Source organism: Bos taurus, chromosome 23 (assembly GCF_002263795.3).
Source record: "Bos taurus isolate L1 Dominette 01449 registration number 42190680 breed Hereford chromosome 23, ARS-UCD2.0, whole genome shotgun sequence".
Taxonomy (NCBI): Eukaryota; Metazoa; Chordata; class Mammalia; order Artiodactyla; family Bovidae; genus Bos; species Bos taurus.
The window spans coordinates 6,609,310-6,623,034 of record NC_037350.1 but is presented as its reverse complement, the minus strand read 5'-3'; the positions used below and the strand labels follow the sequence as shown (position 1 = coordinate 6,623,034).

The following is a 13,725-nucleotide window of genomic DNA, read 5'->3' as shown; positions in this document are numbered from 1 at the left end:
TCTGCATTTTATTTCATCCTGGCTTGAGGCCTGGGTTGCCTGCTTGAAGCCCAGCTCATTTGGAAATTACCAGGATGCCGGATTCTGATGGCAGAAGTTTCTGCCACTGTTGGTGATATGCCAAGTGTTTTGAGATGATTTGAGCACATTTTGCTGTGTAATAGTTGATGTAAAATCAGTGCAAAAAGTTTCTACTTCATATTTTCTCCCAAATGTTGCTTATGGTGTAGCTGGGCCGTCACAAGCTCTTTATGTTTCTCCTGCTGGTACCAAGCATGAGGAGCCGTGTTCCAAATGAAACGGGCTCTCGTGTGGGCTTCTGTGTCAGCCTGTGGGTTCTAGCGCATAGACCCACCTTCCCATCAGTTGAGAGAGAGTTAAACAACAACAACACACAGGCATTTCCCCCAACTTTGTTTTTCTCCAGCTGTTACCGAATTCTACTCTTCGGGGTCTCTTAGAGCCAGGGTTTAAAGTCCATATATTTCCTGATGGTTGAGGTGTGTGTATTGTATAGTAATTCAGGGGCTGTCTCTGCTAGGCTGTCCGGACCAGCTATGATGGACCGTGCCCTTCGGGTGGAGAAGGTGTCTCTGTGCAAGGAAGCCTGGTGCTATAAAAAAGCACTTGAGTAAAATTCTAGTTGTAGTTATGTGCTAGAATTGCCAGGACATCACCGACGACTCACGCGACTACGGAGCTAATGCGAGTCTGTTCCTGAGGTCTTGGCTGCATTTGGGAAAAGGAAAGGGCAGATCAGCAGCTGATATGAGTGAGGGTTTGATTAACAGATTTCTCTAGGAAATTATGAAACGTCCTGATTAAGAGAAGTCTAGTTACTTAAAAGAGTCAAAGGATGGGGCAGAAATGCCAGGAAGATATTAAGAAAGTATAAAATACCAGCTGTAAAGGCTGGATAAACAACAAGGCCCTGTGGAGCACAGGGAACTATATTCAATATCCTGTAATAAAACAGAATGGAAGAAGAATATGAAGAAGTGTGTATGTATAACTGAGTCACTTTGCAGTATAGGAGAAGTTAACACAGCATACTTGAATAAAGTAAAAATCAGCTCTTAGACATGCGGAGGAGAGTATATGTGTGGACGGATGTATGTAAACAATTGTGTGCAAAATGTCACGTCCTAAACACAAAGAAATTAACATGCCACTGATCATGTTATTAATTTTTTTTTATGCATCTCATTGGCCCACTTGTATAACCTTTTGTTAAGTCAGGACTAAACTCATCAGACAGTCTCAGATAATCAGTTATTTTCCTGTCTTCACTGATGACAGAAAGAAAAGGAGACAAAGACGTTGTTTAAAGGAATACATTTAAAAAGTAGACTATCCTCAGGGAGCCTGGCCTGAAATTAGTAGAAAGGTAGTCTGCTTTCCTCCAGGCAGGAAATGCAGGGTTGGAGTCCCGGGGTGAGTACTGGATTGGGTAGGGATAATCTGGGTAGTTGTTCAGGCCAAATTCAGTGCTAATTTAGGAGTCTGTGCCTATGTAGACTTCAGGGGGCCACTGGAGTTCGAGGTGGGGTTTCATTCTGGGCCTGGAGTGATGTTTCCCAGCGGGAAGGATGGAGGCACAGATGTGAACAGACTTGGGCAGAGGGTGTCCAGACCTGTCCAGGCGAGAGGGTGCTGAGCGCGGGGGCGGGGGTGGGGGGGCGCGGACAGGCTGGCAGCAGATCGGGGCAGTGGGGGCACCGGTAAGAGGGAGCGTGTGTCAGGAGAGTGGAGGGTCAGATGCCTCTGGATTGGAGCTTGGGCCCCAAGGAGGTGCCTCCCCTCCAGGTCGGCTCTTCCCTTTCAGAGCAGTCTGGCTCTCTTGTCTCGGGTATTAACAGAGAGTGTGTGTGTGTATTAATAGTGTGTGTGGTATGTGTGTGCATCTGTGTCTGTCGTATCTGTGTGTGTGTCTGTGTGTGTATGTCTGTGTGTAAGTTTGTGTGTGTGTGTGGCTCTCGTATCTCGGGTATTAACTATGTGTCTGTGCGCGTGTGTGTGTGCATGCGTGTGCCGTGTGTGTGTGTGTGCATGCATGTGCCGTGTGTGTGTGTGTATTGTGTGTGTGGTGTATGTGTCTGTGTCCATGTGTATCTGTGTGTGTGTGAGCATGCACATGTGTGTGTGCGCTCTCCAGTTTCCCCGGGGAGCAGCTGAGCCCCTGTTGTGTGTGTGTGTGTGTGTGTGTGTGGGTGTATGTGTCCGTGTGTGTGTGTGTGTGTGTGTGTGTGTGTGTGTGAGTGCGCACATGTGTGTGTGCTCTCCAGTTTCCCCAGGGAGCAGCTGAGCCCCTGTTGTGTGTGTGTGTGTCTGTGTGTGTATGTTTGTGTGTGTGTGTGGCTCTGTTGTCTTGGGTATTAACTGTGTGTCTGTGTGCGTGTGTGCGTGTGCCTGTGTGTGTGTGTCTGTGTCCGTGTGTATCTGTGTGTGTGAGCGTGCACATGTGTGTGCGTTCATTTCCCCGGGGAGCAGCTGAGCCCCTATTGTGTGTGTGTGTGTGTGTGCGCTCCAGTTTCCCCAGGGAGCAGCTGAGCCCCTGGTGTGTGTGTGTGTATCTGAGTGTGTGTGTGTGTGTGTGTGTGTGTATCTGAGTGTGTGTGTGTATCTGAGTGTGTGTGTGTGTGTGTGTGTGTGTGTGTGCTCCAATTTCCCCGGGGAGCAGCTGAGCCCCTGTTGTGTGTGTATCTGAGTGTGTGTGTGTGTGTGTGTATCTGAGTGTGTGTGTGTGTGTGTGTATCTGAGTGTGTGTGTGTGTGTGTGTATCTGAGTGTGTGTGTGTGTGTGTGTGTGTGTATTTGTGTGTGTGTGTGTGTGCTCCAGTTTCCCCGGGGAGCAGCTGAGCCCGTGTTGTCCCACGAGGTGCCTGTCACAGACATAGAAAGGAGTTGGCTTCCCACAGGACTTCACAGGCTGTTCTGAGTATTGAGTCCAAATGTGGAGAACTGGCGTCTGGCCTCTTTTTTTTCTTCTTTATCCCGAACTGTGGGGCCTTCAAGCGGCTGGTTTTCCCCTGGTGCCCATGTCCTCATCTTACTGAGGGAATGACTCCTCGCCTGCCTGCAGGTGGAGGGCCTGGCCTCCCTTCCCAGTACCCATGTGTGATTCACACAGCTTCCCGTTTTCATCGGAAGGGGTCTGGAAACTCACCCCCGCTGTCGCCTTTGACCAGCACTTATGGAAGAATCCTTAGGGCCACTCTGCGGTGATCTTGAAAAATCAATATAAGAAATTCCTCCAAACGGTGACTGGTTCTGGCGTGACTTTCTTTTCCTGTGTCATTGGTACAGGAAATAGGAAATCTGAAGAACCTGCTCTGCTTAGACGTCTCTGAAAACAGGTTGGAAAGGCTTCCGGAAGAAATCAGCGGCCTGACTTCACTGACGGATTTGGTCATTTCGCAGAACTTGTTAGAAATGCTCCCGGACGGCATCGGTGAGTGTAGACGCCAGCTGCCCCCGTGCTGGCTGTTCTCGTGCTGGGGCGTGGTTCCTTCAGTCGTTACAGGTTGAATCTCTCTGTGTGCAGGCATGTCTGTGTTCCTGGTCTGGGAGCGGGCCTGTTAAATATACGTTACTACTTTTAAGTGTAGGCCCGTCTACCTCCTCTGCAGCTTGTGTCCATGATTTTGGTGGGGATGAGCCCAAATTGTAGAATGTGTTTTGGGCATATGAACAGTTATCAAGACTTTTCTAATTGAGCATTGCAAATAGTTTATGTGGAATGACCTTTGACCTCATAGTGTGACCCCCAGGAAGGGCTGTTACTGGGGGGAAACACATTGAGCCTTTTCTGTTGAGCCTTTTCTGATTCCATCGGGAATCATCTTTTCCTTGAACCATTCTGTGCCGTTTCCTTTAAAAAACAGTCCAGACGTTTCCTTTACCGAACAGGAGCTCAGCTCAGGGTGAGAAAATAAACACAGAGAAGATAAACAGACATGGGCTGTCAGCTCTGCCATAGCCAGGCCTTCCTAGAAACTGTAGGAAGCTGTATTAAACCGTGTGGCTGTCGTAGGGCAGCTTCTTTGACCTTCACTTAACCTGCATTCAGAACATCAAAGGGAGTTTGGGAGAGGTTTTCAGTAGTTGGAGAAGCCGTGTGACAGGGGCCCGGCTTCCTTTCTGGCATCTGGTCCAGATGAAAGGGTTGTTGATAAGAGCAGCTTGGCAGAAGGACCGACAGACGCTGCCTTTCAGGTGAGTCTGGTTGGGGACCTGAGTGGGACTCTGACTCTAGGTGGGAATGTCCGGTAGGAATCACGTATAGCATCAGAACAGCTGTGGGGACTCAGGATGTTTGGCTGCTGGGAAAAGAGAGAAGTAGGCACGAGATGGCTGAAATCAGGCCTTTGAAGGGCTGTCGGGTAGAAGGAGGTGTCGCCTCCTTCTGTCTTCTCGTTCAAGAGGGTGAAAGGAAAAGGTTGTGAATCTCAGTTTGATTTAAGGAAGAGCTTAACGTGCATCTCTTAGGAATCAGTGTGGGCTGCTTAGTGAAGAAATGAGCCTCCTGGCACTAGAAGTATTCAAGGAGAGTCTGCAGGCCCGCTTGTGAGTGGTGTTGAGGAGCTCTTGGGGTGAGCTCTGCCAGCTGTATGTTCCATGCCCCAAAGACAGTGCTGACGAGTCGCCTGGCCTGAGGACTGGGGGCCCTTTTGGGGACAGGGTTAGTAGGTACTGACTGTGCTGAATAAGCAGCCCCCCTGCCCTGCCCCGTGACCGCACTCAGCATGAGTTCACCCTTTTGGCATCTCCCCGTCTCTGGCTTTATCACTTCTGTGATAGAGGCTGTCCTCTGACTGCCCTGAGGACAGTGACACCACGCTGGCCACCCTCTGTGGATACCAAGGACACCTGCTTGGGAGGCGCGCCCTCGAGGCAGGAGCAGGTGACAGCGAGACTCTGATGGCTCAGGGTCTCCTCCAGCCCTTGGCGGCTGCAGAGGCTGCGGTAAACTGGCTCTTCCTCTGTGGCCTGAGGGCACCTCTCATGAGTCCATTCTGCGTTCTGAGTGAGACAGACCTGTCTTAATGTGGCCTTCTAGAGATTACCATCTGACCCCGCAGGCTCAGAGATTTCCCTTGTAGGGCTCCTCACTGACTCATCGTCACCCCCAGGTGATGGAATGGACTGCCGTGTGCTGTCTTTTGTTTTTAGCGAGGGTGATTCTCGTGTGTGTTAGCTGCTCAGTTGTGTCTGACTCTTTGTGACCCATGGACCGTAGACCATCAGGATCCCTGATCCCGGAATTCTCCAGGCAAGAGTCCTGGAGAGGGTTGCCATTTCCTTCCCCAGGGGATCTTCCTGACCCAGGGATTGAACCCAGGTCTCCTGCATTGCAGGCAGGTTCTTTGCCATCTGAGCCAGGATGATTCTTAGGGTAACGTAAAAGTCTCTCCTCTGTATACAAGACGTTTCCTGTTCTTGAAGCTCCATCAAGAGCCAGCTCTTTGTTTTTTCGTGAAAATCTATGGGCTTTGACATGATTTTTTTAGGTAGCAACTTTTTAAATGATTTGCCATTAATTGCCAACTGTTTCTGACAAACAGAACACATGATTTTAACTCTCAACCTTTTGTACTCTAAATGCAAATAGCACAATTTCTTGAAGCTGGGTGAGGAAACCAAATGAGAATGGAAATTCCAAACAGCAAGCAGAGGGGAGATGCCAAGTGGTGACCAGAAAAACAGTGATAACTAATGAGCCTAAATGACCCTTTTACAGGAAAACTAAAGAAACTGTCCATCTTGAAGGTGGATCAGAATCGACTCACCCAGTTGCCCGAGGCGGTTGGAGACTGTGAGAGCCTCACGGAATTGGTTCTTACAGAAAATCGGCTCCTGGTGAGTGTGGCCCCAGGGTCAGGTGGAGATTGATGGTGTGGGTTCCGCGTCAGCAACGCTTTGCAGGGTCGCTTCTGCATATTTGTAATTTGGGTGGACCAGATGGAGGTCCCCTTATGTTGTAACTAACGAAGGGGCCTGAGAAGCAGGCTCGGGACATGCAGATGATCCCGGTCCCCCCGTCAGAGACTGCGCCCCATCGTGACGCTCAGGGTACGGGCACTGGCCTGGACACCTGGGGAAGGGAGGCGGGGGGACCGGCCCTGCTGGTGGAAGTGCCTCTGCTCGTGTCTGAGGGTGGGCCAGTGGGAATGGTGTCCTTCTGGTTCTTGGAGCAGATGTGAGTGCAGGGGAGGGGAGGGGATGGGGGCTGGACCCAGAAAGCCTTGGGGACACTGAGGGTGGGGGATGCTCTTTTGGGGAGCCAGAGCACAGCTCTGACCTTGATCTCACCCCGTCCAAGAAGCTGGGTGAGGCAGAGCAGGTGCCCGGGCTTGGACCGGCCCTCCCCGTCCTCTGGGTGACGCCTGCAGAGCGGGTTTCTGGGGCGGCTGCTCTCTGCCCGCTGCTGCTCCTGCTGCCCGCCCCATCTGCTCACCCTGCTCCCCCTGTCCTGGCCTTGTAGCCTCTTTGTTTTTGGTTTACTTTTCTGCCTTTCCCTCCACTTCTCTGTCTTCATTTTGTCACTTTAGTTTTTACCCGACTTTTCCTTTTACCTCTTTCTCCCCTTTTCTCCTCTCTTTATAAAAGGAGTAAGTAATGCTCTTCTGGGGAGCAGAGCAGAAGAAGACAGCAAGAGTGGGTTAAGGAGGCGGAGCTGGTGTGGGCCTGGGAACATCCCCCTGTAGTCAGGACACTGGGCTCCTTCCTTGTTTCTGGAAGGAATCCGTTAGAATTACAGATGGTAGTCGTGACAGTTAGAAAAGTGACGTTCACCCCTGGATTGCATCAGGGTTGAAGATCCTCCTCTCCCCATGGACCCAGGGCCGGTTCCTGCAGGGTTGGAGGGCTCACACCAGCCAGGGTGGTCCCCGCCCCAGCCCCGGCGGGCACCCCACCCCCCCCCCCGCCCCCACACACACACCTGCCCAGTTCCAGCTCCCACCGCCTGCACTCCGGCCCCCACAGGCATCTGCAAACTAGCGGTTCTCAGAGGTGCGGGCAGGGATGGGTGGATCTTAGGGGTGCAGATTTCACTTCCTTGACTTGAAGGGCCTTCACTACCTCTTTTACTGTGTGTTTCCCTGTTCCCAGGCCTGTGTCTTTAACCTCATTTCATTGAAACATACTCTCATTTCTACAAAAATGCAAAATATTAGATGCCACATCCCCAAGTGAGCATTACAAACACCTGCTGTTGAGGAAGGACTTGTCTTGCTGGATGAGATTAGACCCTCTCAGTTCTTGAAAAGATCCATTTTATCTGTTTTACTCTGAGCCATGTCCAAAGTATGTGTTAATAACAAAAATGTTATTTTAACAGACTTTACCTAAGAGCATTGGAAAACTTAAGAAGTTGAGCAACTTGAATGCAGACAGAAATAAATTAGTGTCTTTACCAAAAGAGGTATGTGCTTTTAAGAAAATAATATAATAATTCATAAAGAAATAATGATAAACAAGGGATCACAGATGTCAAATACTTATATGCTGCTTTTTAAAGGTGTGAACTCTCATCAGTGGGTCCAGAGATGGTCGGAGGAATTGTATCAAAGAATGACCCATCAGTAACGTTGGGGAGAGTTGGGAAAGGTGAATTCGGAGGGGGACAGAGAGAGTGGCGTTTGGGGGCTGGCCTAGGAGAAGAGCAAGACCATTGACAGGAAGGGGTGATTATGGACTTTGGCTTTGGGGGTGATTGGGTCTAGTGAGCAGGTAAGCCCTCCCATGAGCCATTGGAGTTGTGAAGATGGGTCTCGGTGGACAGTCTTCCTGGGCAGAAGCTCATGTCTGGGAGAACGAGAGGGAGCCCTTCATGTAGAGGCGGATGCCCGGGAACGTAGAGCCCGGTTCTTAAGATTTTTTGGTGGATGCTCCCAGCGGGAGAAGAGAGCCTCCACCCCTTGTGGGCATGGCTGTGTGATTTAGAGGCATTTATCCGAGGAGGTGCCGGAACTGAGAATGGGAGGAAGCCCTAAGGGGTCGCACGAGGTGGCCTCCGGGGTGCTGTTTAAAAGGAAGGCTGTCTTTCTCTTTGGAACCAGGAGAACCTGCCTGAAGATGGGTCCCACCGAGCTTGGTCTCTGTTAAAGAGTAAAACGCTGTTTTTCTGACGCACAGCAAGCTGCTGAGCCGCTCCGCCTGGCCGCACAGGAGGAGGTGTGGCCTCCTGCGCTGTGGTCCCCAGGGAGCAGCTTCCCGCTTCCTTCTCTGCTCCACCCTTGTCACCGCCCATCTTGCAGTCATTTCAGAGCTGTTCTCCAGGCAGCGAGCGCTTGAGGGGCTCTGACGCTCCCCGGCCGCTCCTGCAGGCATCTCACCTGGCCTGGTCTTTTCTCCCCCGTCCCTGTCTGGGGGTTCAGCGGCCCCGCTTCTCCCTGGGTGCGTTAGCCGGTGCTCCTGAGCGGAAGGATAGGGATGTTTGTTACAGATGTGACCGCATTCTCACACAGCCACGATGGGAACCCTAACATTTAATTAAGTAAAGCTGTTTCCAGCGCAAAGGCTTAAGTCTCCATCTTCGCTAAACTGGGACTCAAGGAAGAGATTCTGCTCATTAAATCCTCATTTTGGTTCCAGTCTAAAAGCAATAAACTGAAGGACAGAGCTGGTGTTGATTGTACTCTGGTGGGAGAGCGCGTGTGGGTGGGTGTAGGTCAGACGCACAGGCAGAGGGAAGGACAAAAGATCCAGGCCCTCCCTCCGCAGTGGCTGCCCCGGACCAGGCGCTGTCCTGCCTGTTCAGTGAATGTCACGGCCCTGGACCAGGTGCTGTCCTGCTTGTTCAGTGAATGTCACGGCCGCTTTTGAGGCCATGAGGATCTGGATCTCCCTGCTTTATAGACGGGGAAGCTGAGGCAGGGAGAGCTTTCCGGCCGGGGCTCCCGCAGCTGGAGTCTGGAGAAGAGACTGCAGATGTGTCCCCCACGGCCAAGCCCGTAAAAGCCTGGCCGCTCAGCTGGTAGAGATGGAACCCCACCTTTTCACCTCTTGACCTTGACATGAGGCAGCCCCCTTGGTTGCGTAAAGGAAGTGCAGTTTGGACACCTTAGAAGATTAATGCATTTGAGGAAAGTTTTCAGTAGACCCTGAAGAGAGCACTTTCGAGTGTGACGTTAATCCCCAGCAAGGTCCCCGCATCCCTGCCCCTCTCTGCATCCGGTCTTTCAAAGGGACACGTTGTAGACAAGAACGTGAGGAATTGCTTCCTGTAAACTGTCCCCGTCATATTAGCATCAGCCCTTTTTTCACTCTGAGAGGATGAAATTATGATGCTTCCCTGGCATCTGGAATTTCATCAGGGGATGGAGTCTGCGCCTTTTCCTTCCGCTGCCCAAAAAGGCAGTTGTTTAGGGCCCTGGGGACTGGCTCCTTTCTTGCCCATTTCACCCCCGCTCACACTCAGCTCCCAGACTGGGATGTGTCCCAGTTCTGCTTGTGAATCCCAGCTCGGTGACCCTGCAGAAATTGGCAGTGCTGCCCCGTGGACTGGGCCGACAAACCACGGAGGGGCCCTCACCTTGTGCTGGGTCTCCTTTGTTGGTCTGGGCTGTGCGTGCGTGCGTGCGTGCGCATGTTCTCTGCCTCCAAGCTTGATACCATCCCATCAAATCCTGCACTCTCCTGATTGGATTCTCCTCTCTTCTTCTTCCTGACGTGATTGCTTCCTCTTGAACAGTTGTCTCACGCATGACGCATTTAGACTGACGGTGCCAACCAGTCCCGTGTACGTGTCCCCAGCCGTAGCTGTATTAGTGGCCGTTGGTCTGGGGCGCTGTGAGCTCTTTCTCTTTGTCTTTTCTTTCCCATTTGGTAACGTAACGTACTGTCAGTTTTACAGCACAGTCCCTTCGTCTATAGCAGCATTTCTTTGCATTTTTTCCCCACATGGTTGAGGGGAAGATGTTTGTACTGTGTGGGTCACAATGATAGATTCTGTTTGTGTTCTGTGGTGTCACGTGTAGTAAACATTTGCAAATCAATGAATGTCTTTTGTTTTCTTAATTGTTAGCTGCTTGGATATTTAGAAAAGTCGGGTAAACTTGCCATCTTGTAAGTATTGTTCAGACCACAGTTGCATCTCCAGCTTCCATTCTGCTGCTCATATGCATGAAGATTCAGATTGGCTGAGCACTTTATGCGCTTTTCATTGTAAAATGTTGGACATTTTCCTCCAAACTCAGTTTTTCTTTTCGTGAATGACTGCATGGCCTGGAACCTAATTTTGTTATGTGTTTGTCAGATTTGTTCCAATTGTTCTCTCTCAAAAGAATGCTTTTCTGTGAATTACATCTTAAGTTATTCAGATATTTTGAAAGGCATAACTTGGCAGCTCACCTGCCTTCACCCGATTCTAGTTTATTGGCATGATTCTGTCTCCGATGCGAAGGCTAGATTCGCTGTATTTGCTACATGTGGCATGCTTCTAATTTTTCAGGTCACTTATTTGCATCTTTTACCCCTCATCATATTGCTCAAGTATGTATGTTTCTGCAATAAGGAAGTTCCCTTAAAAAAATCCTGGTTTTGGTGGATGGAAGACTTAAGGGGAAGAGGCTGTTGTAGCGTGATTTGCGGACAGACAGGACGTTGGTGAATGTGTGATCACGCATATGAAGATACGTTTCCGGCCACCTCTTACCTTTAAGTAACCTTGACCACAAAGATTTCTGCCTGGAAGATGTTGTGCATGTGCCTAAGTTTAGGACTTGGTCTTTTTTCTCTATTAAGTCAAAATGGAGGTGACTCTCATGCCATCATACCTGTCCAGTGAAATAAGACAAGGGAGGATTTACAGATCAGTCATCACAACTTTTCCTCTAACAGGCAATCTGTAAACATCAATTACCCACAGATTTTGTTGTGATATTCAGAAAGGTTCATGGTGATAGAGTATTCATTTTGTGGATAACTTCCTTCCTAATTCTTCAGTTCAGTTGCTCAGTCATGTCTGACTCTTTGCAACCCCATGGACTACAGCATGGACTCCCTGTCCATCACCAACTCTGGAGCTTGCTCAAACCATCGGGTCAGTGATGCCATCCAACCGTCTCATCCTCTCTCGTCCCCTTCTCCTCCTGCCTTCAGTCTTGCCCAGCATCAGGGTCTTTTCCAATGAGTCAGTTCTTTGCATCAGTGATGCCATCCAACCATCTCATCCTCTCTCGTCCCCTTCTCCTCCTGCCTTCAGTCTTGCCCAGCATCAGGGTCTTTTCCAATGAGTCAGTTCTTTGCATCAGGTGGCTAAAGTATTATTCTTAGTACAATTTAAAATTCTTCTAGATTAAGTTCCCATGATATAAAGTGAACTATTGATAAATAAAAGAGATAAGACAAAACCTAAAAATTAAAAAAAGAAGAAAGCTGACCATTGGATTTCAAAGTATCAAAGATGGAGAAGGCATTGTATATTTGGAAGATGAAGTAAGTCATAAAGAAACAGTTGATGGATTTATCTACATGAAGATGAGATTTCTGATCTTTGTGAAAATAAAGACAGCTAGCTGGAAGTCAGGGAGACTTTTACAACATTGCATGTGAAGGCTGCCTTTCCTTACTCTGTTAGAAGTTATTTCACATCCGAGAAGAGTCGTGCCTACTCTAGAACAGTGGACAGAAAGAAAAGCAGAGAAACCCCACAGAAGCCAGTAAGTGATTCACAGGAGAAAAAAATTGAAATGGGTTTCTAATGTGAAATCATTATTCACAGCTAGAATTGAGATTGCCGGGAGAAATATCAATAACCTCAGATATGCAGATGACACCACCCTTATGGCAGGAAGTGAAGAGAAACTAAAGAGCCTCTAGATGAAGTAAAAGAGGAGAGTGAAAAAGTTGGCTTAAAACTCAACATTCAGAAAACTAAGATCATGGCATCTGGTCCCATCACTTCATGGCAAATAGATGGGGAAACAGTGGAAACAGTGACAGACTTTATTTTCTTGGGCTCCGAAATCACTGCAGATGGTGACTGCAGCCATGAAATTAAAAGACGTTTGCTCCTTGGATGAAAAGCTAGTGACAAACCTAGACAGCGTATTAAAAAGCAGAGACATTATTTTGCCAACAAAGGTCTGTCTAGTCAAAGCTATGGTTTTTCCAGTAGCCATGTATGGATGTGAGAGTTGGACCATAAAGAAGGCTGAGTATCAAAGAATTGATGCTTTTGAACTGTGGTATTGGAGAAGACTCTTGAGAGTCCCTTGGACTGTAAGGAGATCAAACCAGTCAAGCCTAAAGGAAATCAGTCCTGAATATTCATTGGCAGGACTAATGCAAAGCTAAAGCTCCAGTGTTTTGGCCACCTGATATGAAGAACCGACTCATTAGAAAAGATCAGTTCAGTTCAGTCGCTCAGTCGTGTCCGACTCTTTGCGACCCCATGAATCACAGCACGCCAGGCCTCCCTGTCCATCACCAACTCCCGGAGTTCACTCAGACTCATGTCCATCGAGTCAGTGATGCCATCCAGCCATCTCATCCTCTGTCATCCCCTTCTCCTCCTGCCCCCAATCCCTCCCAGCATGCTGGAAAAGACTGAAGGCAGGAGGAGAAGGGAATGACAGAGGATGAGATGGTGGGATGGCATCACTGACTCGATGGACATGAGTTTGAGCAGGCTCCAGGAGTTGGTGATGGACAGGGAAGCCTGGGGTACTACAGTCCATGGGGTCACAAAGAGTCAGATAGGACTGAGTGACAGAACAACAGCAACCAGTGTGCATGCTAAGTCGCTTCAGTCCTTTCTGACTCTTTGTGACCCTATTCACTGGAGTCCGCCAGGCTCCTCTGTCCATTGGATTCTCCAGGCAAGAGTACTGGAGTGGGTTGCAATGCCCTCCTCTAGGGGATCTTCCCAACCCATGGGTTGAGCCTGTGACTGAGCAACTGAACAATAACAGTTATTTACAACAATATGTTAATCAAAGCATTTATATCTATCAGATGTTTAAGATTTTAAAAATAGAATAACATACCAAATATTGATGAGAGTACAGGAAGTGCCTGTTATCATGGAAGGATAAATTATTATGGCATCTCTGGAAGGGAATTTGGTAGCATTATTAAAAACGTAAAGAAAGTGCGTACTCTTTGATTGTGTTGTTAGACTTGTAAGAATTTATCCTAAGACAGCAATCAGGAGTGTACGCTAAGAGGCATGCACAAGATTTTTTTCTCCCGATGTACACAGAGGTGTCTAACATGTTCCAAGCACCATGCCAAGCATGTATAGGGGCAGCTGGCATGTGCCAGGTGGCTTCAGGCTAATTCTTGTCTGATTTCCACAACGGTTCTATTAGGTAGAGGCAAATAATCTTCTCCATCCAACAGAGTTCTAAGCTGAGATTCAGAGAGGTTAAGTAACTTGCCCAGGGTCACACAGCAAAGAAATGGCAGAACTAATAAGCAACGTCTGAAAGGGTGATGTGCTAAGTAATCTGTGATCCTTCTGTAGAAAGAAATAACTGAGTGGTCAGTAAAAATCCTGTTAGAATCCTAATGACGTGGGAAAGCATTCTTGGTGCCGTTTTGGGTGGGAAGGCATTCCGGCATGCAGACAAAGGTGCTGAAGATCATAGCTGGTCCTAATTCTGTTGCTCTGCATGTTTATAACCACAGATACCTGGCACTGGCACCTCTGAATGTTAAGGTTGATTATCCCTCTGTGGCAGGATTTGGTTTGAGTTGTTTTCTCATCACGCCGTCG

The 13,725-nt window shown here is 48.9% G+C and overlaps 1 protein-coding gene across 1 annotated transcript in view; it reads left to right on the top strand.

The window, feature by feature from the left end:
- The window catches only part of LRRC1 (leucine rich repeat containing 1), a 134,967-nt gene that overhangs the window by 104,947 nt on the left and 16,295 nt on the right, over positions 1-13,725 (top strand). The window contains exons 8-10 of the mRNA NM_001205469.2: positions 3,306-3,450; positions 5,740-5,858; positions 7,342-7,425. Of these exons, the coding sequence (NP_001192398.1) occupies positions 3,306-3,450; positions 5,740-5,858; positions 7,342-7,425 (348 nt within the window). The remainder of the gene's footprint in view (positions 1-3,305; positions 3,451-5,739; positions 5,859-7,341; positions 7,426-13,725) is intronic.